Here is a 27,474-nt window from a genome sequence, read left to right as displayed (position 1 = left end):
GAAGGAATGGGGGACTTTTCAGGTCGAGACCCTTCTTCAGACTGAAGGGTCTCGACCCAAAACGTCACCCATTCCTTCTCTCCAGAGATGCTGCCTGTCCTGCTGAGTTACTCCAGCTTTTTATGTCCAACTTCGGTTTAAACCAGCATCTGCAGTTCCTTCCTACACATTAAACCAATGAATATGGTTCACATAAAGAGATACATGATTGGATATAAAGAGCTGTGAAAAACTCTGGAGGTCACAAAAGCTGATATTAAATACAAGATTTAAGCTAGCAATTTCCTATGTGTGTATGATTCATTAGTGAATGTGGCAGCTCGCAATTTCAACAAAGTTTTTCTCTGGAATGACAGAGATGGAGGGGAGTCCTGACAGAAGTATATGAAGTTATGAGAGGCATAAATAAGGTAGACAGTCAGAACCTTTATCCCAGGTGAAAATATCAGAGGCTAGAGGGCATAGCTTTAAATTAAGAGAGGCAAACTTAAAAGCAGATATGCACGACAAGTCTATTTTATTTACAAAGGGCAATAGGTCCATGGAACTGCCAAGGGTTGTGGTGGAGGCAGATCCAATGTGGTGTTTAAGAGGCTTTTAGATAGGCACAAGGCCATGTAGGGGATGGAGGGAAATGGATCATGTGTAGGCAGAGGAGATTAGTTTATCTTGGCATCATGTTTGGCATGGACATTGTGGACCAAAGAGCTTGTTCCTGTGTTGTACTTTTCTATGTTCCATGTGCTGAGATGCTACCTGATCAAAAGATAATGTGCAAGAGACTCATTCAACTTTCCCAATGTTCAAATAATCAAAGGACAAAATAACATAAAATATCATAAAGGATAAGGAACGGGGTTCATGCCTGTGATACATCAAAGCCAATAACTAAAACCCATTTGTGAGAAATATGTTTTGCAAATAAATATCTGTGCATTAACATGTTGGAGACCATAAAACAAAGTTCATTGCAATAAAATGTTCATCTGGAAATAACAAAATAACAGGTTGCAACAAAAGCTAGAACTGTAACAGCAATCTACATGGATATAGTAATAATATAAATGGTAATTAAATAAGTTAGAATAGTTCAGTTCTTTGGGGAAAGGAATTAGCTCTGAATATTTGGTCATCTTTAACTCATTTAAAGTATACCAAAGGAGGTCAGCTTTGAAGTAACAGATGCTTCTTTATTCAGAAGCCAAAAGAATAAATTAACAAAATCATAAATCAAATGTTACATCTTTGTTATTTCCAGGCAAACTTTTCACAGACAGAAGTTCACCCCATATATATGATTCGATTTAATTTGTAAAAGTGCAAGATGTTTCAACCTAACTTGAATTTAATTTGCTTGCTTATTATCACAAGAATGTGTTTACTGAATTAGACAGTTGGATATGGCACTGTACTCTTTACATGCCTCCGAAGCCTTTCTGTTTTTGATCATCACACACCCTATTGCACCTGACTCATTTTGCAATAATATTTATTGGTTTATCTGTCACAAGTACTTGGTTTTCCAGTTGACCTGTAAGTTTAGTTGAGTAAAACAGCCACCATGAAACTTCTCCCGCTAAGTTCCACGTTATTATCTTACAGATTCCTCAGAGACAGCTTGCCAAGAGGTCTTTGTCATTAATTCAGTGATACATAAATTCAGATATTTTGGCAATTCGTTTACAGATCATAAAAATCAAAGAACAAAATGCCACAAATTCCAGCGGATTCTTCAAACAGATCGAAGACATCACAAAGATATGTCGAGATGAAGGAGGCTTTTCCGTCCACTGACGCTCATTCCTCCCCCACCTTATTACTGTATCTAATTGACTCACCTGACTCCAGAATTTTTGCTGCACAACCCTGATGGAATACCGTTGTTGGTCTTGATTGCATTAAGGGGCAAAGCATACAACGACATCAATACCTTTTCTAAAATTCTTTTAAATTCTTTTAGTTAAAATTCTTTCAACTAAAACTTCCCAATACACTTCACAGCAACGTAAACAAATGCCAAATATTATGCCAACCACTGATTCAATTGAGCACAAATGTTATAAGATTATCACATGAGAACCTTGCCATAATAGGAATACAGGTCCACCACTGATTTTCTGGCCAATTGGTTCCAGAGTCTTTCTGGGTTATCCATTTTGCCGTGGAGCAACAGAGGTCACGGCCTCTGAGAGGAGTTGAACGGTAACGGAATGGTCTGTCTAGGTCACTTAGATACCGGCCCACAAAGTCAACCTCGGAAGTCGGCAATCGGAACGTATCGTCCGGCTCCGGCCGGGCTGGAGTCCAGAGCCCCGGCCGCAGGGAGCAAATTCCACCCACCGATCGGCCACGGAATTCCCGATGAGGTCGAGATTGGCCGCTTCATCTGGCCTAGGTGCCACATTTTCGAGGGGACTTCCGGGGGAGTTTTCAGGTGGTCTCTCGTAATTTATTCGGATTAAAAGAGATGCCTTACCACCAGTTGCCGGAAAATCGGTGATGGACCTGTATTAAGGTAGTCATTCGTGCATCGCTCTCAGCCTGAGTTTCCATTCAGTTATACTTTGCTGACTTGAATTCTAAATACGTTTACCCAGTCTTGTCTTCATATTCCTCAATAGTTTTTCTATTGACCTAGAATTTACAATGATCAACTTCTCTCTCTTGTTGTCTCACCTGGTCAGTGGAATAGCATCACCTGCCCCAACAGCCTAGGGTGCATTTTTACAAAGAGTCACCATAGCACACATCAAATTGACCTTCCCGAAAGTGAACAAGCAGAAAAGCAACCAGTACCATCAGATTCAAGAACAGTTTGTTCCCCGCTGTTATAGGAAACTTGAATGAATCTCTCATATACTCATAATGAATTCCCAATCTTCCAATTTACCTCGCTGTGGCTCTTGAACTTTTATTTCACTGCACTTTCTCCGTAGCTGTAACACTGCAAAGTGCTGGAGTAACTCAGCGGGGTCAGGCAGCATCTATGGTGAATAAGGATGGGTGTCGTTTTGGGTCGGATCCCATCTTCAGACCCTGAAGAAGAGTCCCAACCCGATACGTCACCCATCCTTTTTCTCCAGAGATGCTGCCTGACCCACTGAATTACTCCAGCACTTTGTATCTAGGAAAATTGACAGGGGAGAGTCAGTGGATGTGGTGTACCTCAACTTTCAGAAAGCCTTCGACAAGGTCCCACATAGGAGATTAGTGGGCAAAATTAGGGCACATGGTATTGGGGGTAGGGTACTGACATGGATAGAAAATTGGTTGACAGACAGAAAGCAAAGAGTGGGGATAAATGGGTCCCTTTCGGAATGGCAGGCAGTGACCAGTGGGGTACCGCAAGGTTCGGTGCTGGGACCCCAGCTATTTACGATATACATTAATGACTTAGACGAAGGGATTAAAAGTACCATTAGCAAATTTGCAGATGATACTAAGCTGGGGGGTAGTGTGAATTGTGAGGAAGATGCAATAAGGCTGCAGGGTGACTTGGACAGGTTGTGTGAGTGGGCGGATACATGGCAGATGCAGTTTAATGTAGATAAGTGTGACGTTATTCACTTTGGAAGTAAGAATAGAAAGGCAGATTATTATCTGAATGGTGTCAAGTTAGGAGGAGGGGGAGTTCAACGAGATCTGGGTGTCCTAGTGCATCAGTCAATGAAAGGAAGCATGCAGGTACAGCAGGCAGTGAAGAAAGCCAATAGAATGTTGGCCTTCATAACAAGAGGAGTTGAGTATAGGAGCAAAGAGGTCCTTCTACAGTTGTACCGGGCCCTGGTGAGACCGCACCTGGAGTACTGTGGGCAGTTTTGGTCTCCAAATTTGAGGAAGGATATTCTTGCTATGGAGGGCGTGCAGCGTAGGTTCACTAGGTTAATTCCCGGAATGGCGGGACTGTCGTATGTTGAAAGGCTGGAGCGATTGGGCTTGTATACACTGGAATTTAGAAGGATGAGGGGGGATCTTATTGAAACATATAAGATAATTAGGGGATTGGACACAATAGAGGCAGGAAACATGTTCCCAATGTTGGGGGAGTCCAGAACAAGGGGCCACAGTTTAAGAATAAGGGGTAGGCCATTTAGAACGGAGATGAGGAAGAACTTTTTCAGTCAGAGAGTGGTGAAGGTGTGGAATTCTCTGCCTCAGAAGGCAGTGGAGGCCAGTTCGTTGGATGCTTTCAAGAGAGAGCTGGATAGAGCTCTTAAGGATAGCGGAGTGAGGGGGTATGGGGAGAAGGCAGGAACGGGGTACTGATTGAGAGTGATCAGCCATGATCGCATTGAATGGCGGTGCTGGCTCGAAGGGCTGAATGGCCTACTCCTGCACCTATTGTCTATTGTCTATTGTCTATTGTCCATTGTATCTATCTTTTGTATGAACCAGCATCTGCAGTTCGTTGTTTCTGCACTGTATTCTGTACTCTGTATCTTTGTCTCTTTTGCACTTGTTTCTTGTAGCAGTCATGTATGAATTGCTTGGAAAGTATGCAAAATAGAGTTTTTATCATGATACAGGCAACTATAATAAACCTATACCAATATTTATTGGAAGAGGTCCCCCATGTTTCTGCAGTTGTATGAAGATTTCCTACCCAGATGTCACACAGAAGTAAAGAGTTGGAAGAAATGGGTCTTTTTCAATCTAAGATGTAATAAGTGGAATACCTTGGCCTCAATTATTTATTATTTATATTAATAAAGTGGAGAAGGGAATGAAAAGCAAGATTTCCAAGTTTGACGGTGATACAAAAATAGGTATAGGGCATGCCATGTTGAGGATATGTGCAGGAGGTAACTGTAAATGCTGATTTATTCCAAAGATAGACACGAAATGCTGGAGTAACTCAATAGAGGTGGGGCGTGAGAGGGGAGAAAAAAACTGGAGGCGAGTAACATCCAGGACAAATCAGGAATGGCAACAGATGACCTCAGAAAAAGTGGAGCCCACAATGGCCCATTGTTGGCTGGGGAAGGTGTTCTAGCAAGAGGGATACATGGATGCGAACAGTGGAAATGCCAGGACAACTAGGGTGGGGGAGAGGGGGAGAGAAGGGAGGGGTTTGAATGCAGGAGTTACTTAAAATTAGAGAAATCAACGTTTATATCATGGGTTGTAAGCTTCCCAAGCAAAATATGAAGCGATTTTCCTCCAATTTGCATGTGGCCTCACTCTTGATACTGGAGGAGGCCCAGGACAGAGACATCAGAATGGGAATGGGAGGGGAGTTAAAATGTTTTGCAACTGGGAGATCGAGTAGGCCAAGGTGGACTGAGTGTAAGTGTTCAACAAAACCTATATCACCAAATCTACGCTTGGTCTCATCGAAAGAAAGGAGCCCACACCGGGAACAGTAGATGAGATTGGAAAAGCTGCAAGTAAACTTCTGCCTCAGCTGAAAGGACTGTTGGGGTTCCTTGGTGAAGTCGAGGGAGGAGGTATAAGGACAGGTTGCAGGGGAAAGGGTGGTTTGGGTGGGAAGAGAAGAGTGAACCAGGAAGTTGCAGAAGGAACGGTCTCTGCGGAAAGAAGAAAGGGGTAAAGATGGAAAGATGTGACAAAGATATCGGAGGATGACGTGTTGCATGCGGCAGCTGATGGGGTGAAAGGTGACTATGAGAACTCCCCTTCTCCCCAGTCTACCACCTCCTCTGGCGACAAGTTCCAGATATCAAACTTACTCTGTGTAAAATAAACCTCCCCTTCAAATCCTCTTTAAGATGCTATAATGCTGAGAACTATACTGTATTCTGCACTCTGCATCTTTTCCTTTGCTTTACTTATTGTACTTGAATTTGACTTGATTGTATTTAAGCATAGTTTTATCTAATCTGATTCGATAGCATGCAAAACAAACTTTGCAGTGAGGCCACATTTAGAGTAGTGTTCAGTTTGGTCAATATGTTATAGAAAAGATATTGTCAAGCTGGGAACTGTGCAGAGAAGATTCACGAAGATGTTGCCAGGACTTGAAGGCCTATAGAGGGAGAAGTTGAACAGGCCAGAATTTTATTTCTTGTAGAATAGGTTTATATCTTGTAACCCACTCAGGTCACGGGAAGAATGTACAAACTCCATATAGACAGCATCCATAGCCAGGATCGAACTGGGGTCTCTGGTGCTGTAACACAGCAATTTTACCGCTGCCGCCCCTTTTTCTCACAGTCCTGAGTTTCAACCCTACAATCATTTTTCTTCATTAAAACGATTGTATCAATGCAAGCTTTGTCCATCTAAACATGTGTCCTAACTCTGAGTACGGCCACGAGTTATTCTTTTTAAATTGTGTCACCGACTGTAAAATCCAGTTTTAAATTCACATATATGTGCAATATTTTTCTACCTAGGACTGGTATGATTGATCAGTTGCAGACCAGTGTAAAATCACAGATGCAACTCATAAAAGTGTATTTTACAGAAATCACTATATATGGCAGTTCCAAAGTGATACAATGAGCGTATCATTTTCCTACCGACTTAAACGTCAAATTTTAAATTACTCTGCACAGGAGGTGTAAGAAAATAACTGCAGATGCTGGTACAAATCAAAGGTGATCATTCGGCCCGTTAATCCTATGCCAGTGTTTTGAAAGAACAATCCAATTATTATTGAAGATAGACAGAAAGCTGGAGTAACTCAGTGGGTCAGGCAGCATCTCTGGAGAAAAGGAATGGGTGACATTTTGAGTCAAGACCCTTTTTCAGACTGAGAGTCGGGGGGGGGGGGAGCAGTCAGTTGAGGGGAGGGTGGAGGGAAACCAGTCTGAAGAAGGGTCTCGACCTGAAATATCACCCATTCTTTTTCTCCAGAGATACTGTCTGACCTGCGGAGTTATTCCAGTCTTTTGTGTCTATCTTCGGTTTAAACCAGCATCGGCAGTTCATTCCTACACAATCCAATTAGTAATATTCCCTGGCTCTATCCCAATGGCCTTGCAAGTTTTTCTCTTTTAAGTTTGAATTTGAGGGTAAGAGGGTCTGGAATGTGTTAGCATTTACCCCATGTTTAAATGTTCTTGTCTGGTGACAAAGCTGCCAGATTTCAAGTATAAGTGATTAGGGACATGTCCCGGTCAATTATTATACTTTTGGTCTGCAATTGGCCAAGGGGAAAAAAAATAGCCCATGGTCCTGGGTTTCAGCCAATTCTTTTGGAACTTGTTTCCATTTCCAAAATGAATAACAGGATTCGGGTGAAAGGGAAAGACATGTCACGGATCATTTTAACCTGCGGTTTTAGTTCAGTTTAAAAATAGAAGCAAACATCATTGATGGATTGGGTTGGACTTAACGAGAAACAAAAAGTAAGAAACTTAAAAAGTACACAAGGTGCCGGAGTAACTCAGCAGGTCAGGCAGCAACTCTGGAGAAAAGGAATAGGTGACGTGACCTTCAGACTGATTCTGGGGGGGGGGGGGAGAAGAAAGCTGGAGAAGGGGAGAGGCAGGACAGAGCGTGGTTGGTCACTGGGTGGACAAAGGTGAGGGGAGAGCAGGAACAAAGGGCAAAGATAAAAACAAAAGGTAAGAATTTCATTGTTCTATCTGGGACACAAGGCAATAAAACACTCTGGACTCCTGAGGTTGTGGGGGGGGAGCAACCTAAACTGTAAATAATAATACAAGGGTATAAAAGAGAAGTCAGAATTCACGGAAATGTTATGAAGTTAAAATCTGTTGCTTGTGCTAAACACGCGTTTAGGATGAGTTACATTCTCCATTCAATGTTCAGTCACAACAAATTCAGTGGAGTTTTACGCACAGAAAACATCAGCACATTTAACATCAGAGAGGTAACTCAACACTTTATATCTTAAGCTGTCCTTTAAAACTTTGGTGATGAATGGCCAACATAAGCATTTGTTTAATATGTTTACGGAAGATGGACATTGCTGATAATGTTAGCCTTTGTTGAGCAATGCCGAATCGTGGAGATGGTTAAAAGTTAATTTATTCACAAAATGCTGGAGTAACTCAGCAGGTCAGGCAGCATCTCGGGAGAGAAGGAATAGGTGACGTTTCGGGTCGAGACCCTTCTTCAGACCATCTTGACTGATCTTGACTGATCTGTAGTCAGCCTAGATATGGGCCACAGATATCCTTCTCCAAGGACATTGGGAATAAATGTAGGAACAAGGAGCTACAGGTGCTGGAGTAACTCAGCAGGTTAGGCAGCATCTCAGGAGAACATGGATAGGTGGCGTTTCGCGGCGAGACCCTTCTTCAGGCTCATAAAGGGCTGGAGCAACTCAGCAGGTCAGGCAGCAATTCCGGTGAACACAGATAATGACATTTTGGGGAGGGACCTTTCTTCAGACTCCAACTTTATCTGAAGGATGGTCCAGACCAAAACTTCACCTATCCATGTTCTACAGTGATGCGGACTGACCTGCTGAGTTACTCCAGCACTTTGTGTCCTTCAGGACATTGGGAATAAGTTATGTTTTTATAACAATCCTGTGATTTCATCATCACCATTATTTAGGTTAACCACAGTACTTGCTTAATTAAATTTGACTTCCTATGCATGTCCCTGGATCACCGGCCCAGCCTCTGCATGTTTGACCAGTAACTTAATCACTATGTTACCATGCACGACCCGAGGGAAAATAAATACTTGTTCTGGTGTGAAATCTGGTCAGATCTGAAACTTGACCAGGATTTTGAAGAAGCTAGGGAATGAAACTGCACTAATTTTCCACAATTATTTTGTAAGCCTTGTGAATTTCAACGTGAGGAAAGAGAATTGTCAGAATGTTAAAGTGCGGTTTGTGTCTCTTGCTGGGAAATTGCACTGGAAACTAGTCATCGAGTCAGACCATGTTGAAACATGCCACACCGACTAACATGCCCCATCGACATTAGTCTCACCTGCCTGCATTTGGCCCATATCCCTCTAAACCTATCCCATCTGTATACGTCAAAACGTTTCTTAAATGTTGTGATAGTACCTGCCTAACTTACTTCCTCCAGCAGCTTGTTCCATACACCCATCCTTTGTGTTAACCAGTTATTCCTGAGTTTCCTATTAAATCTTTCCCCCCCTCATCTTAAACCAATGAGGGGGATTCTTGATTCCCCGACTCTGGGCAACAGCTTCTTCCCGTCTATTATCAGGCATTTAGGCGATCTATTCCTCTCATGATTTGTACACCTCTGTAAGATCATTCCTCATCCTCCTGTGCTGCAAGGAATAAAGCCCTAACCTTCTCCCAGTGACAGTGTGGGTTTTCTCCGGATGCTCCGGTTTCCCCCCACACTCCAAAGACGTACAGGTTTGTAGGTTAATTGGCTTCTATATAATTATCCCTAGTGCGTAGGATAGTGCTAATTTACGGGATGATCGCTGGTCAAGGCGGACTCGGTGGGCCGAAGGATCTGTTTCCACGCTGTATCTCTAAAGTCTAAAGTAAAGCAAAGTTTTGTTCATAGAGAAACTATCGGTGAAATATCAGGTCATATATGCATGGTTATTATAAAGCCCCAGGGAGGTTGCGAAAGGAATGCTCCAGAAATTCTTGCACTGAAGTCGACTTTGTATCTTATTCCTGCCTGTTCCTTGGTGGTCACATAGATGTTCATGAGCAGGGAACATCCAGCTGGAACTATGCTCGAGGAATTGTGATTGAGGGCTAAGTTGGTCTTTTTTCAAAATGCCAACAAGTCTTGCTTCTTGAGATACATCCAAGATCATTGCAAAGCTAAGCTAAAACAAATTCTGGAAGATTTTGATGGGAATTACATTAAACAGAAAAATAAATTGGCTTATTTTTGATAAACCGCACTGGGCTGCAATTCAAGTTTAAATGCACAGAACAAAGGGAGCACGCCGGTTCAAACGTTAAGTAGAAGTCTCTGAAAAGGTATGTTATACTGACAGATTGTGGCCTGGAGGCATTATCATGAGTGCTCTGCTACTCCTACGCATCCATCCAAAGTAAAGAAATACAAAAAACCCTTGATTAGCAATGTGCGCTTAATCAGAGCAAAGGAAAAGAAAATCACTCGTTGGCAAAATGCCAGCTGAGAAATGCTTTGGAAATCCAGAATTAACAGTACACAGATCTTGGAATGTAGCATTTTAAAGTACGGTGGAAACGGATTCAATAGTCAGACTGTAAAGAGAACTTTACCGTACACTTTTAGTGATTAGGCACAGAAACAGGCCCTTCGGCCCACCGAGACCATGCCAACCTGCACACTAGGAATAATTTACAATTTTACCAATGCCAATTAATCTCCAAACTGGTATGTCTTTGGAGTGTGGGAGGAAACCGGAGCACCCGGAGAAAACCCACGCGGTCACAGGGAGAACGTACAAACTCCTCCAGACAGCACTCGTAGTCAGGATTGAACCCAGGTCTCTGGCATTGTCAGGCAGCAACTCCACCGCTGCGCCACCCCGAACTTTATTGTTGTCTTTAGAGATACAGTGCGGAAACAGGCCCTTTGGCCCACTGAGTCCGCACCAATCAGCAATCACCCTATACACGAGGACTATCCTGCACACTAGGGACAACTTACAATTTTAGCAAAGCCAATTAACCTACAAACCTGTAATAAATGTATGTAAAAACAAGGAACCACAGATGCTGGTTTACATAAAAGGACACAAAAAGCTGGAGTAACTCAGACTGATTGGAGGATTAGCAACCAGGAGATCCACGATGTCTTGGTGGACCGAGCTTGGATAGTTCTCAGACCGCCATGGCTTGCTAGATCTCCAGGTTGCTAACCATTCTATTCCCTTTCCCACTCTCACACTGGCCTTTCTGCCTTGGGCCTCCTTCATTGCCAGAGTGAGACCACACGCAAACCGGAGGAACCAGGAGGGGGGAAAGGGGAGAGGGAAGAAAGAGGGAAGAAAGTTGGAAGAGTGAATTGACAGCGTGGCAGTTAAGGGATTGACAGTTAATAGGTTGGGGATTTTGATAGGCAGATGGTTGAAACAAAGGCCAGAGATAAAAGCAGAAGGGGTGATACAGGATTGAAGAGTTGCAAATTGCGAAGCTAGAGGAAGGAATATATGAGTCAGGGGGAGAGGGAGGAAGGAAGGGGAGGGGAGAAATAGGTGGGAGTCCAGGTGGAGCACAGAGATGGGGAGAGGGGATTGGGAGAAAGGGGTGGGTGTGGGGGAGAAAGGGCAGTGGGATGTTAGAGGTTACCTAAAATTGGAGAATTCAATGTTCATACCGTTGGGTTGTGATCTACCCAAGCGGAATACGACGTGTTGTTCCTCCACTTTGAGTGTGGCCTCACTCTGGCAATGGAGGAGGCAAAGAACAGAAAGGTCAGTGTGGGAATGGGAAATGAAAATCGTTAGCAACTGGGAGGACTGATAGGCCTTGGCAGACTGAACGCAAGTTGACCGAACTCGGTCCGCCAAGGCCCACTGTTATCTCCCGATTGCCAACCCAACAATCAGTCTGAAGATGGGGCCCGTTGAATTTAATGAATTTATATGGGGGGGGTGTTAGTGCTATGGAGAACGAACAATACCATGGGATTTTAAAGAGTCAGCACCGTGTATGAAGTGCAAATCAGTGTGATTCCATGCATCGGCAATAAATGGTCCCGTGGCCTAGTTTCTCCTGAAAACAAGTTGGAGTACTCTCTACCTCTCACATTAGACTAGTTTAGTTTAGTTTAGAGATACCAGTGCAGAAACAGGCCCTTCGGCCCACCAAGTCCGTGCCGACTAGCAATCACCCCATACCCTAAGACGATCCTACACACGAGGGACAATTTACAATTTTTACCAAAGATGTGGGAGGTGACTCTCCCAAGCCTGAAGTGGAAGGGCAAGCCATTGAAATATAAAAATGTGAATTGTATAACGATGAGTAGCACATCAGATCAAGGCCTATGATGTATTAGGTCAATCCTTCCTCTTCCCACTCACGCCCGGTAGGTTGTACAGAAGCTTGAAAGCACATACTACCAGACTCAGGAGAAGCTTCTTCCCCTCTGTTATTAGGCTTCTGAACGGTCCTTCCATAAACTAGGGAACTGTTCATATCACCTCTACCCCATTGAGGACATTGGATTTTGTCTCTGGAACTGATGCGCGACAATGCTGAGAACTATATTCTGCACTCTGTATCTTCCCCTTTGCTCGACCTATTGTACTTGAGTGTGAACTGATTTTATCCATGTTTGGTATAACAGATCTGTTTGGATGGCATGTAAAACAAAGCTTTTCACTCGTTACAGTGACAATAATAAACCTCAACCTAAATACCATTCAATGAAATGTATTCATAAGGATTGAACGTAAACCGTTTTGGAGAGACAGCATTGAAACAGGCCCTTCGGCCGACAATGAACGACCATACACGCATCCTATCCTACACACTAGGGACAATTTACAATTTACAGACGCCAATTAACCTACAAACCTGTACATCTTTAGAGTGTGGGAAGAAACCAGAGCATCTGGAGGTAACTCAAGCAGTCACTTGGAGAAAGTCCAAACTCCAAACAGACATTACCCATAGTCAGGATCGAACTCGGGTCTCTGGCGCTGTAAGGCAGCCACTCTGCCGCTGCGCCACTGTGCTGCCCCAACGTTAAAGTACCTTCAGCCGTTCTCAAAATATATGCAAATTCTACTAAAATATTTGTTGCATTGTATGGTTTTTAGAATGGCTTGTACTTTCAATGTGATATCTTACCACTAAATGTACCCTTTGTCTGTGCAAAGTGCACAGCTTCATTGTGTTCATGTCTAGTCTTTTCTTTCATTACATTAGCACACAAACAAAAGCTTACCACTGTACCTCAGTACACTTGATAATATTAAACTAAACTAAAATGTATTGCTGAGAGACTGGCAACCTGACCCAAGCAGCCTCACAATCAACAGCATGAACCAATACCACCCTACCCCTCAATTCTTCCCTTAATCCTTTCTGCACATTTGGCTAATCCTTTATCCAAAACATATTTAACTACTCCTTAAAAACATCTCAACTACCCACATGACAGCAAGCTCTTCATTCTGACCGCTTTCTGTTTGACACTTCCCATGAGGTGGAATACTGCCAAGCAAATGCTAATTCCTTTACATTAACGAAAGGAAAAATAAATGTTGGTGTGCAGTTCTAAAGTGAACTACTGTAACGATTCAATGGTGTCTCGAGCTTCTGCTTCTACTCAGTTTACAAAAGAACAGCCGAGGGGCAGGAGAGAGGGGGAGCACAGATCCACAAGAGTGCTGCAAATTGATCCATTTAATTGGCATTTAACTGATTTGCACACCTGGAATGCAGTTCAAGCACTATTTTTTCTCTGCAGGCAAATGATGCGATTAGAATTCATCATCTCACAGGAGCCAACAATTTTGTTAATTCCTTTTTCAAGATGTGGGCATGAAGGGCTGGCCAGACTTTACTGCCCATCCCGAACTGTCCTCGAGATGGCATTGTGGAGCTGCTGTCTTAAACCACTGAATTCAGATTCAGATTAGTTTATTGTCATATAAACTAGGGCGTAATGAAATTCCTCATTCGCATGAGGCTCGCAGAGTAAACAGTTTAAGTTATAAGAGCAGTCTGGATGTACTGTGATTGTACCCCCCTGATTTCAGCAGGTTGATGGGTGGTCTGATCGAGGCGTTAAAAATGGAGATTGGATTCCACAGGGAAGTTCCAGGAGTATGATTTCCTCCAGGAGACAAAAGATGCGTTTTACGAAACAATTTCCAAAGCTCTGGCAGTGTGCAACTGGCAGTTTTGAGCAGACTCACACAGTCACAGAGTCATACAGCATGGAATCAGGCCCTTTGGTCCAACATGCCCCACTAGTCCCACCTGCCTGCTTTTGGCCCATATCCCTCTAAACCTGTCCTATCCATGTTATATTCTGTAGATAAAAATCACTCCATGGCCATGCAAACCATCAGTGCTGACTGTTCCTTTAACTGCCTGGCTTCTCATCATTGGAAGCCCTTCCAAAACAAGCACTGCCTAAATATAAATTGACTTCAATGGAATGATCTTCACATTCAGCTCGATGACCATAGGATTTAACATGGTTCCGCTGCAAGCAGGTACAGTTGACAACATTTTCTGGACACCAACCTCGCTCTTCTCATTTTAAATACCCTTTAAAATGTATATCTCTGATCAAGCTTTTCGGTTACCTAACCTATAATTTTATTTTCAGACCCAGTATTAAATTTGGTAATCTAAACCCGCGGGATAACCTTTTCACTCAGAGGGTGGTGGGTATATGGCATGGCCACCAGCTTAATCAAAGACGAGTCTCACCCCGGTCACTTCCTCTTCTCCCATCTCCCACCAGGCAAGAGGTACAGAAGTGTGAAAACGAACACCTCCAGATTCGGGAACAGTTTCTTCCCAGCTGTCATCAGACAACTGAACCATTTATCACCAACTAGAGAGCCGTCCTGAGCTACCATCTACCTCATTGGATTATCTTTAATCGTACTTTATTGGATTCTATCTAGCCCTAAACATTATTCCCTGTATCCGTACGCTGTAGAAGGCTTGATTGTAATCATATATAGTCTTTGCGTTAACATGCAACAAAAAAAGCTTTTCAATGTACCTCGATAATTGTGACAATAAACTAAACTAAACTAAACTGTCAAAGAAAATGGTTGGGGCAGGTAAAGATTTATAAGACACATTTAAAAGATACTTGGACAGATACATGGATAGGAAAGGCTGAGCGGGATATGGGCCAAACACAGCTTAGATGGAGCATTTTGGTCGGCATGGACTGAAGGGCCTGTTTCTCTGCTGTATGACTCTATGACTAACATTCCAGTAAAATCTCTAGGTATCATTTCATCACTGTTTATTAGAATCAAAACCTGCTAACTATGTACAATATTTTATTAGAATTAAACATTTGTTTTGCTAACTGATAAAAACTATTAAGAAACATAAAGAACATGAGGTATGCCTATTAAGCCATCAAAATAGTCGAATAACTTATCACATTAAGCCAATACATACAATTCTTGGAAAACTTTTGAATGAGACGTTACACATCACTATATCATAAATCGCTTTGACTGCTGGTGGGCACAATATATAATGTTCAACACTTCCCTGAGACTAAGCCAATAGTATAAAACTCAATTTAACTGATTAGATTTGAAGTAGGATTTGTATTTATATTATTGCCATTACTCCATTATACAGTAAAGAGATTTGTTTCATAAAAGTCTTTCTATTAAAAAGGATTTTATTTCATTTTGGTTGAGTCTACACACGCTCAACATTAGCCTGACGTGTCTGCTGTACAGTCATGTGGAAAGACCATTACACTGTATATTTTTTGATCTACTATTTCAAATGCTTCTTAAATCACAAATCTATTTCTATTTAACATTAGAAACATGACATATATTGAAGCTGTCAACTGGCTTTTTTCAGGTAATTCCTTAGCAATTCTGAATTACCTGGGGCAAGTGTTTAACACCTTAGGGTGGTCCAGTGATGCAGTGGTGCAGCGGTAAAGATGCTGCCTTTAAGCGCCAGACACCCCAGTTCGATCCTGACAACATGTCTGTTTGTGCATTTTCCCTGTGATCGCGTGGGTTTTCTCCGGGTGCTCCAATTTCCTTCCACACTCCAAAGATGTACAGGTTTGTTGGTTAATTGGCTTTGGTAAAAAAATTGTAAATTGTCCCAAGTGTGTAGGATAGTGCTAGTGTATGGAGTGATCGCAGGTAGACAGGGACTCGGTGGGCCGAAGGGCCTGTTTCTGTGCTGTATCTCTAAAGTCTAAAGTCAAAATATTTGTGTCGTCTGATCTACATAACAATGAGCGAGCAAACAAGACTTACGGAAGAAGTCACAAAATGCTAGAGTAACTCAAGAATCCAGAGTGCTTAACACCAAAACTGAACAATGAAATTCTTACTCGCAGCAGCTTTAAAGCTCAGTACTCAATAGATAACACAGTAAACAAAAAAAAGTTCAATATATATTTTTTAAACTATATAGTGCAAGAGAAAACGTGGCTTTTCCCCCGGGTGCTCCAGTTTCCACCCATACTCCAAAAACGTATAGGTTTGTAGGTTAATTGCCTTAGTTTAATTGTAAATTGTCCCTAGCATGTGGGGATCAGCTGGTCAGCGCAGACACGGTGGGCCGAAGGACTTGTTTCCGTGCTTTTTTTGTGCTGTATCTCTAAACTAAACCATATCTAAGCCCGAAGTCCCAAGTGCATCCAAGACAGTTTGTAGTTCAGAGTTTAGTTGGGAGTCTGTAGTGTTCAATAGCCTGATGGTTGTTGGGATACAATATGTCACCAATCCATGTTCTTCACAGAGTATGCCCGGCCCAATGAGTTACTTCAGCACTTTGTGTCTTTGTTTTTCGTAAACCAGCATCTGCAGTTCCTTGTATCTCAAACTTACTGAACTCATCTCACTCAATTCATTTTTCTCACAACCAGCTCTTGAGCTGATGCATTTTGTTTGTGTAGTGATGCTAAAGGAGAATGAACAATTTTTCACATGACTATTATCTGCCTAGTTCCACAAACTACATGATTTAGCATGTTTTACAAATCCTAGGAAGGTTTACAGAGATTAAGTTGTGTCAAAAAGCTTCATCTTAGAAGTTCTTTCTTTAATATTTGCAGCCAACATGACCTCAACATGAATTCGTGCCAAGTTTGCCTCCCGTTAATAAAGGAAATTACACTTTTTTATTTTGAGTCATAGTCATAGAGTATTGTAGCGTGGTCAAATGCCCATCGGCCCAAATTGTCCACACCAGACAACATGTCCCATCTACACTAGTCCAACCTGTCAGCGTTTGGCCTATTTCCCTCTAAACCTGCCCTATCCATGTACCTGTCTTACCTATCCTGGTAAATGTTTCTTAAACTTTGCGATATCTCCTCCGGCAGCTCGTTCCATACACCCAACACCTTTTGTGTTAAAAAGCTACCCCTCAGGTTCTATTAAACCTTTCTAACCCCTCATCTTAAACCTATGTCCTCTGGTTCTTGATTCCCCTACTCTGGGCAAGAGATTCTGTGGGTCTACCCGATATATTCCTCTCATGATTTTGTACTCTAAAACATTGCAAAACAAACTCCCCGTTAAGCTAGATAGCAGCAAAATAATAATGATGCTTCTGGTAATGACATTATGAGGGAAAGTTCAAAATACATTCAAAAGATTTTCAGGCAGCTTTTTTCTGGACAGATTTACTTACTGGTAAACGTCTTTCCTCAGAACTGTCCTTCCAAGCGGGTTATCAGCTTGTGGAGCCATGGATACTGAACCAATTTTAACAACCAAAGTGTCCTCTTTTGTCTCTGCAACTCCTGCAATTCAAATTGGGAAATATACATTACAAGGTTGTAAGTTCCAATTTAATTTAAACTTACTGAAGTAAAACATGTTGGTTATGGTCCGGATGCTAAACACAAAGGAAGAAACAAAATTCTCCATCAAGACATTCCATTTGGGTTATTGAACAGCTAAAGAATGATCACAAAATGCTGGAGTAACCCAGCGGGTCAGGCAGCATCTCTGGAGAAAAGCAATAGGTGACGTTTTGGGTCGAGACCCTTCTTCAGACTGATAGTCAGGGGGGATGGAAACTAGAGATAAGAAAAGGTACAAAGAACCTTTGTTTGTTGGTACCTTGCTTTGTTCTTTGTTATATCTCCAGTTTCCCTCTCCCCTGACTCTCAGTCTGAAGGAGGATCTCGACCAAAAACGTCACCTATTCCTTTTCCCCAGAGGCGCTGCCTGACCCGCTGAGTTACCCCAGCTTTTTGTGTCTATCTTTATTGTAAACCAGCAACTATAGTTCCTTCCTACACAATGAAATATCCTAGTTTGGGGTATTTGTGCAGTTGCCTTCAGTAAATCTATTAAAATTTATTTGGACAAGTACATGGATCGGAAAGGTTTAGAGGGGCACAAAATGCTGGAGTAACTCAGCAGGTCTGACAGCATCTCTCGATAACATGGATAGGTGACGTTCCAGGTTTCAGGTTGGGACCCTTCTTTGGACTGAAGAAAGAGCCTGACCCGAAATGTCCCCAACCCATCTGTAGTCTACGATTTGGAGAGATACGAAACAAACATGAGCAAATGGGACAAGATTAGATGTGGGCAGATGGCAGATGCTAGAATCCTGTTGGTCCAAAGAGACACAAAGTGCTGGAGTAACTCAGCGGCTCAGGCAGCATCTCTGGAGAGCATGGATAGGTGACGTTTCGGCTCGAGACCCTTCTTCAGACTGCCAAAGGGGGGTTTATCAGCAGTGTATGACTCCTTCACCAGGACTCAAACAACATTCTAGGTTCCAGATTCAGTGAGGAGCTAGGAACCAGTTCGGAAACAATGTTCAATAGATTACCTCCTTCATGCTGCTCATGCTCCCCTCTGGGAAAGAACACTCGGATAACACTCGTGTTGATGTACATAAGCGGCAGGTCCCGTGATGTCAAGGTATGGGCCCTCATGGGTTGCCCAGTTGATTTCCTCTTGCCCTTTGGGTTCTTTGGCAACTTAGCCTGGAATATGCCGGCCACCTTGTGAATCAGTGGGAAGGAGAGCACGACGTCGAAAGGCTGGGCACTGAGGAGGATCTCGTGAAGGTACTGGGGGGAACTGTCCACCACGCCTTCCGACAGCCTGTGCAAGCTCCGCGAAGCCCGCTCCGACCTTGACGTTAACTTGTGCCTGACGTTTCGCGTTACCGCCCTGGTGTAGGTAAGGGAAAGAAATCCGTGCTGCTGGTGGGAGCCTTCCAAAAGTTTGGCTGCCATCTGCATGGTCACAAAGTATACAACACAAATCAATAATGGGTAGCAGTTATTTATGCCAAATAAAACAAAGAAAAGTTACTTTATAGTAACCATGCTTCTTAATGTTTAAGACAGTTTTTAAGTCATTCATTTTAAGCTGAAAGCATGACCATCTGCAATAAATATATAAAAATGAAAGTAGCCATTTTCAAAGTCTCTTACAAGCAAATTACTTCCTTGTGTAACACTAGGAGGGCCCTACTTTTAAACGAAAACACACAATACTATTGTAATTGAAGCCCAGGTTTACTTTGAGTGAAAAAATATTTTAATGGTTTTCAATACTAGTTTCCAGTTGCAAATACTGCTTGCTGACAAAGATTCATTGTTTTAAAATTACTTCTACACCTGTTCCAAGTGTTTTGTTTTAAACAAGTCTGGGAATATACAGCTCTACATCTACTGTATAATTGTTCCATTAAAGTGACTAACTGCACCTTGTGCTCACTTGTTCTCTTACTCCACTGGGCACAAGGGTGAAGTCGCATACCTGCTTGCAAGGGCCCAAGCAATGAAGGAGCCGACTGATCTCAGAAACACTCCAGCACTGTTGTGACATTTGAAGGGATCATATCTCTACTTTATATAATCGTTGTCAAAACTGCCTGGTTACATTTAATGCCTTGAGCATTAAAAAAAAAGGAAGTGGTGCTACACAAGGAAATAATTGAAAGATTGATCACAAATTGAAGATTTCACACATGCATTGCAGTAAATTTATATAGATTAAAGGTTAGATTTAATTAAAGCAGTAATAGTAATTTAACTTATTCCTTACAGGAGGAAAGAAGCCAGAGAAATGACTGAAAGGATCTTGCTTGCTGAGGGGTCGGATCAACAAGGTGCGTCTGTTCAGCTTGTCAGTACAAGAAAGTACGACACCTCCGAAATGCCCCAGAGACCATGGGCCTTCCCCGAGGCTTGAGGTGATGGACAGGAGAGAGAAAAGAGACAGTGGTGGGGAGGGGAAAAAGCAATAAAAAAGGCCATAAGCAAAAAAAATTAAAGATTGTGTTGATTATACTGAAGGTTATAACAGCTGAAGGCAGTTGGAGATAAAGCCATCCAGGTGATCCCATGTTATGTGTTTCCAAGACCAAGTAAAAAGATAAGCCTCTTAATCCACATGTCATTTGAAGGGTTGGGGAGATCATCAATTAAGTTTTTTATTAAACAAACTTTTACCAATTAAATCTCCAAAATATTACACTTACAAAAGGTAAGGAATTTGGATGGCATTACATACCAAAACAATTACTGTTTTAATTTTGCATTAATTATTTAATTGGGGACACATAACAAAGGGAAAACATGAAGATAAACTTACAGACTTCCTGTTGGTCTAATGTTTGTAATTAAATTCAGCAGAAAGTAGAAAATTAAACCTGTTTGATTTGGAATCTCAGCAGTAAGCACCATCAGAAATGAGAAAACACGGTTACAAGAACTAATACCACTGCCTTCATAAAACGCAGTCTTATGTACATTATGAAAACAAAATGCAAACATTTCAGTTTAAAATAATGAAGAGAAATATATTTAACAGTCATAATTTTTGCATTATTTTCACTGAGACTTTTTGCACTAGAATCATAGTCAAACAGACCCTTCAGTTGCCCACGCTGACCAAAATGTCCCATCTACACTAGTCCCACCTGCCTGCATTTGGCCCATATCCCTCTAAACCTGTCCTATGCATGTACCTGTCTAAATGTTTCTTAAATGTTGCGATAGTAAAAACTAGAGTTTTTAGAATGGCGTATAGCTGACATACATTCAGTAATTATTTCAACCTATAATTCAACCTATAAGAACCTATAATTTTTTAATTTTGTCATAAAGAAGAAAGTGCTTTATAAGAAAATGTATGAAAGTATTTATGTAATTCCTTGAATTATTATGAACAATAACTTTTATTTATGGGAGGAAAGTCTCACAGATGAAAGTGGTAGCCATCTGTTCAGAATTATGTTTGCCATTTTTTCTTGCAATTTTAAAAGGTAATTCTAATATTGAAGAGGTTTAGTTTTCACCAATAAAAAATAGATTTAAAAGGAAAACATATTAGTTTGAAATTCAAACTGCCATTGTATGGATAGATTAGACTGAGAATCTCAAATGCTCCTGAGAAGATCATTAAGAGGGAGAAAATGGAGGAAAATTACCTAATTGGAATCAGGAAACTATACTTGAAAGACAAGTATGAAACGTTCTAGATATTTGTTTGCTTATCTTTATGGACATATTGTATTAAGAAATTGGCTTTGTCTCATTAAACGAAGGATTAAATCTGATTGTACGTTGTCTTCATGGAATGGATAGGATGAATGCATAGTCTCTTACCCAGAGTAGGGGAACCAAGATCCAGAGGACATGGGTTTAAGGTAAGAGGGGAAGATTTAATAGAAACCCGAGGGACAACTTTTTCACATAAAGGGCGGTGGGCATATGGAATGAGCTGCCATGGGAGGTAGTTGAGGCAGATAATATTTTATAGCATTTAAAAGACACCTGGACAGATATATGAATTGGAAAGGTTTAGAGGGATATGGGCCAAACGTGGGCAAATGGGGCTGGCGTAGTTGAAGCAACTAAGTCGGCATTGATAAGTTGAACAGGCTGAAGAATCTGTTTCCATGCTGTAAAACTCTACCACTCTATTGCAGTAACGGAAATAATTTGCTGAACAACATATTTCCTGGGTCATTTTACACGTGAAAGAAGAGGCTGCATGAAGCTTGCAAAGTGACGTTTCAAACTGTGAAATTCTGCTGAACAGATTAGTACTTGTAACCATTGTCTTCACATTCTGCCTCAGAATTTGCAAGATATTTATCATTCAGTTTGAAGCATTGAGAGGTCTGCAGTGAGTTATTCACGATGAGAGTCTCACCCCAGGTTTTTCTTTGCATTGCAGAAGGAGTCCATCAAACTGTCCTGTGTGCCAGCCTTCATCTGGCCTGGAAAACACAATTCCTGCCTTGTCTAGTCTAAGCAGTCTGGTGATTTAGAGTGACTAACATAAAGTATAATCTACACTGAAAATACATGCACCGAGTCTTAACTAAACACAGGGAGAAAAATCATCATTGAGCTCAATAACCAAATTTGAAATTCCATTTCGTAATACTTATCATCATGTATGAAGCAGCAATATATTTGTGGATTGGTTAACACTTCACCGATATCACTGGAAAAAAATGTTGTCTATTCTGCAAGAACATTTCATGAGATTCTTGTGCATTGTTTAGCTGCATGTGGGGATTCAAAATGAATTGGCCCAAATGGGAAGAGACAGGAATCCTAGGTGACCTGTACCAATATAATTCAAACCCCACATGAACGCTTGATGTTATTTTTTACTTTATTTTTCTCATTTCTACATAGTTTTTAAAAAATCCACATTTAAAATGGAATCTGCCCATATAACACTTATAATGCCTAAACTAAACAAGGCAGTCTCACAATCTGGTAATTGGGACAGAAAAATGCAAAGCTAATGACAATCCCATTGAAATCTATTCTATCATTAAGAAAACTTATATTATTGTTTGGTGTAGAATCCACTTGGGTTTGTCCATTGAGTTAGTTGGTAAGGGCAGGATAGTCAGAGAGACAGCACAGAAACAGACCCTTCAGCCCATCAGGTCTGCACTGACCATCCATCTCTCATTTTGCACTAACCCTACATTCTTCTTAATACCCCCTCAGATTCTACCACTCACCTAAACACCACAAGGCATTTGCAGTGACCAATTAATCTACTAATCTGCAAGTCTTTAGTGGGGAAACCCTCGCAGCCCCAAATTCCACACAAACAATATCTGAGGTCAGGAATGAACCCAGGTCCCTGGCACTGTGAGGCAGTGGCTCCATTAGCTGTGCCACTGTGCTGCCCAGACAGTGTAGAATGTGAGAAGGGAAAAGTACAAGTGTAAAACCATGTTTTGTTGTAGCATGTTGAGAGCTGTGGAAGGAAACATGAGTTTGAAACGACTTGAAAACAACATTTAAAAAAAAGAATTATACAAAAAGAAAACTGGCAAGGCGAGTCCCAAAATCTGAATTCATAACTTACAGAAAAACACATTGGAAGGCAGATTCTACATTTTACATCTGAGAAATTCCGAAGATATTTGCAGACTCTTGTTTTTTTAACTATCCTCAGAAAAGTTTTTTTTTAAGAAACAGGTACTTTTACATTAAAAAGCTGAAAACTTCAGGTGACGATAATCTGAAATACAGGGAATTTTAGCAATATTTAGCTGGTCAGGGAGCATCTGCGTAGAGAAATATAAGTAACATTTCAGGTTAATAGATTTTCAATAGGTCAATGACTTATGTATAAAAAGTCATCAACCTGAAATTACTTCTGTTTCTCTCTCCACTGAAGCAGTCTGCCGAGCTTCCAAAATCTTAACAGCCTTTTTTTATGTAACACCTCACCCATTCAGATGAGTCTGGAGAAGTGTGTTAATTATTCTCTGTGCCATACACTATCGACTGACTTGGTCATGGCTCTGCCACTTGCATCAGGCATTACCTTACACAAAGGACCTAGCTGGGCACTTTGTTCACTTGGTTACGAGAGTCATGTGTGTCATACGCATCAGAAACAGCCCTGCCAGTGAAAATTAGATCACTGTTGGATGTTTTTTTCGGTTAAGATGATAATCTATTAATATGGGAATGCATAACAAATTCATTTTTTCTTATTAGCGGGCTGTTGCATTAACTCAACTCAAAATAGCTTTGAATTGTACAAGGTACATCAGCTTGATACCTGCCTGCATCATAACAATTGTTTTTGACCCATATATTTTGGGAAAACTGATCTACAGTATACGAACAAAGGAAATATTGTCCAATTTAGATCATCAGAGTTTAAGTTATCTACAACGCTGCTCTGATAGTTAATGATAAATTAGAGGAAATTCTTTAAAATAATAAGCACAGGTTAATGAACCTCACACATAATTATGACATGTCTTATATGGATGAGATACAAGGCCAACCAGCAGCCAGATTGTGAAATGACTATCACAAGACAACATTGACACAGACATTTACATGGAAACGTGACTCAGACATTAACATGGAATGAAGTTTAAGAACATGATTAATAGTGTTCAATCATCATTACTGACACCAATTTTTCATTCCAAATTAATATGATTTACCGAATTTGAATCCCCCTTCTACCATGAAGTGATTTGAACTCATTGTCAATAGACAATGGGTGCAGGAGGAGGCCATTCGGCCCTTCGAGCCAGCACCACCATTCAATGTGATCATGGCTGATCATTCTCAATCAGTACCCTGTTCCTGCCTTCTCCCCATACCCCCTGAATTGCTGCCTTACAGCGCCAGAGGCCCAGGTTCGATCCTGACTACAGGTGCTATCTGTATGGAGTCTGTAAATTCTCCCTGTGACCACGTGGGTTTTCTCCGGGTACATTCCTCCCATTGCTTTATAGACAATAGACAATAGGTGCAGGAGCAGGCTATTCGGCCCTTTGAGCCAGCACCATCATTCAATGTGATCATGGCTGATCATTCTCAATCAGTACCCCGTTCCTGCCTTCTCCCCATACCCCCTGACTCCGCTATCCTTAAGAGCTCTATCTAGCTCTCTCTTAAATGCATTCAGAGAATTGGCCTCCACTGCCTTCTGAGGCAGTGAATTCCACAGATTTACAACTCTCTGACTGAAAAGGTTTTTCCTCATCTCCGTTCTAAATGGCCTACCCCTTATTCTTAAACTGTTGTCACTTTAGGCCTATGATATATTAATGGTATGAATATTAAGAGCAAACGATATCACGTAAATTATATTCAAAGTGCCATTTCAGTGAACTAAAAATGAAGAATTAAATTGCATCTCTGATTTTGACATTTCCATTGCATTTTTGATGTGCGCTGATACGCTCTTACATTTTAGCATGGTGAACGTTTATCAAATTTTCAAAGGCTCTAAATACCTTGATGCTCAAAGATCATGGCTAATGTCACTACTCAGATTTCCATAAGACATAGGAGCAGTATTAGGCCATTCGGCCCATCAAGTCTGCTCCGCCATTCAATCGTGGCTTTTCCATCTCAACCCCATTCTCCTGCCTTCTCCCCGTAACCTTTGATGCCCAGCCTCAAAAGAAAATTATTATTCAATTAAAAGTATCAACCTTAAAGTCCCGTCGTCCAAGAGAAAACTATTTCAACTGTTAGCTATGATTCTCTTTCACTTTGCTTTCTTATTTCTTCTGGATCATTCTCTCATCTTTTATTTTACAATAATATTTAGTCTTCATTAAGTAACCAACTGAAGATATGAATCACGAGTGGAGGAGGATGTTGATCTGTTCAGAAACACAACTCGCAAACTATAACCGGTCTTATCTTGTATCTCCAATTCAACTTGAATGCAAACGATTGAAAACAACATCCTAACATTTTTCTTTCAATTTTACTGATATACTGAAAAATTTCAAAAAGATTGCAATGGAAACAAATTACAAAGCAGCCTTTGTAATAATAAATCATTCCTTAATCATTTTATATCTAAATACTTCTCAATATGGATGTTTATAGCCCGTGATTCACTTTATAAACCTTGGTGAGTTAGGTTTACATAAATGGTGGAAAGCAAAACTGGGTGAGATGATTGAAACCAGGCCATGGTACCTGTGTGACGAAATCACAGCATTTGCAAGATTTATTCCATAAATGGACAAACTTGAAAAGGAAGGTGGGCCATCAAACATTTACATACAAATCACTATCAAAAATTGTTGAGGAGCTTAATTTAGTTTAGTTTAATTTAGTTCAGAGATACAGCGCAGAAATAGGTCCCAGGTTTTGCAGTATCAAAGGCTGCAAGGCCAAAGTTTTGAGTTCATTGGTACAGGGCCACTGTCACACATCTATCTGCAAATTCTGCCGGATACAAATCACAGGACATAACACAAAGTGCTAAAGTAACTCAACGGGTCAGGCAGTATCTGTGGAAGATAGACACAAAATGCTGGGGTAACTCAGCGGGTCAGACAGTATCTCTGGAGAGAAGGAATAGATAATGTTTCAGGTCACAACCCTTCTTTAGTCTGAAGAAGGGTTCCGACCGGAAACGTTACCTTTCTCCAGAGACCCGCTGAGTAACTCCTGCATTTTGTGTCTCTCTTTGGTATAAGCCATCAACTGCAGTTCCTTCTTACACACAGTATCTGTGGAGAGTGCAGATAGGCAACGTTTTGGGTCAGACCCGAAGCGTCACCTATTCATTCCCTCCACAGATGCTACTACCCGAATGGCTGAATCACTCCAGCACTTTGCGTTTTGCTCAAGTTTCCAGAATCTTAAAGGGCGGCATGGTGGTGCAGCAGTAGAGACCCAGGTACGATCCTGAGTATGGGTGCTGTCTGTACGGAGTTTCTACATTCTCCCTGAGACCGTGGGAGTTTTCTCTGAGATCTTCGGTTTCCTTCCACACTCCAAAAATGTACAGGTTTGCAGGTTAATTGGCATGTAAAATGTAAAAATGGTCCCCAGTGTGCATAGGATAGTCTTAATGTGTGGGGATCGCTGGTCGGTGCAGACCCGGTGGGCCGAAGGGCCTGTTTCCGCACTGTATCTCTAAACTAAACTAAACTAATCTGCGGTTCCTTGTGTCTTACAGAGCACTGGACATTAAACTCGGCCCTCATTGCAGTTTGAAATTGCAACCACACAATGGTGCAGATGTGCGGCATATATTCAAGTATCTGACTGCAACACGGACGGACTTCTTCAATTTACTAATCATGACCCCGTCTTGACTGAGAAACTATCATGAAATTACCTGTTCTTGTAGTGATCAATATTGAAGCTGCCCACTTTGCATTTGAGTTTAGTGTAAACATCTTGAATATCTACTGAAGCACTCAGGTCTTCAAGTTCTGCCACAACACAGATCTCTGCAGGAAAAACCACAGAATTTTATTTATGAAGAAATTGATAATTCTATCAAGTTATTCAGCAAAAGAAAGCAGAGGAGTTTTATAATTCAAACAGTGCCCAATAAGTCTCCCAAGTGACATTTCAACAAAATACAACAGTCCAATATTAATAGCACTCTTACTCAACAAAGCAATTTTCTTTTAAAAATTGTGATCTCTCTTTCCAAATTTAAACTTTTGATCTCCGCAATTCACAACAGTTCTTTGGAAAAGTGTTGATTTTCAAATATTATTAATATACTCAGATATGCAATAAAAAGGAACTGCAGATGCTGGTTTATACCAAAGATAGACAAGAAAATTCTGGAGTAATTCAACGGATCAGGCAGCATCTCTGGAGAAAATGGATAGGTGACATTTCGGGTTGGATCTGAAGGGTCCCAATCTGAAATGTCACCTATCCATTTTCTCCAGAGATGCTGCCCTGACTCGCTGAACTACTCCAGCACTTTGTGTCTACACTCCAATACGGACTGTCAGGGTAACTTGACAGTATAGAATTCTTTGGAACATTATGGAGCCATATAAATTTCACATGGCTTCTCTTATTTTGAAAGGCTGGGGGTTAAGAGAATTTTACAGAACATCATTCTATGTCTTAGATATTCCATTTCCCAGGAAGTTACATAGTTGCGATTAAGTGGGAGAGAGAGGAAGAACCT

General features: G+C 41.3%; 1 protein-coding gene across 5 annotated transcripts in view; it reads right to left on the bottom strand.

Moving 5' to 3' along the window:
• The window catches only part of vps13b (vacuolar protein sorting 13 homolog B), a 752,723-nt gene that overhangs the window by 235,456 nt on the left and 489,793 nt on the right, over window positions 1-27,474 (bottom strand). For 4 of the 5 annotated variants that reach the window (XR_013547184.1, XM_078398047.1, XM_078398049.1 and 1 more), the window contains exons 27-30: window positions 26,656-26,770; window positions 19,600-19,741; window positions 18,371-18,782; window positions 17,213-17,324 (exon numbers count right to left, since the gene is read on the bottom strand). Coding sequence is in view for 4 of the 5 variants with exons in the window: in XM_078398047.1 (XP_078254173.1) it covers window positions 17,213-17,324; window positions 18,371-18,782; window positions 19,600-19,741; window positions 26,656-26,770 (781 nt within the window). In the remaining variant the exon portion in view is untranslated. Of the gene's footprint in view, window positions 1-17,212; window positions 17,325-18,370; window positions 18,783-19,599; window positions 19,742-21,714; window positions 21,821-26,655; window positions 26,771-27,474 lie in introns of all 5 variants that reach the window. The other variant, XM_078398050.1, reaches the window with a different exon arrangement.

This window comes from Rhinoraja longicauda, chromosome 4, assembly GCF_053455715.1.
Source record: "Rhinoraja longicauda isolate Sanriku21f chromosome 4, sRhiLon1.1, whole genome shotgun sequence".
Classification (NCBI taxonomy): Eukaryota; Metazoa; Chordata; class Chondrichthyes; order Rajiformes; family Arhynchobatidae; genus Rhinoraja; species Rhinoraja longicauda.
This window is presented reverse-complemented; position numbering and strand designations above follow the sequence as displayed.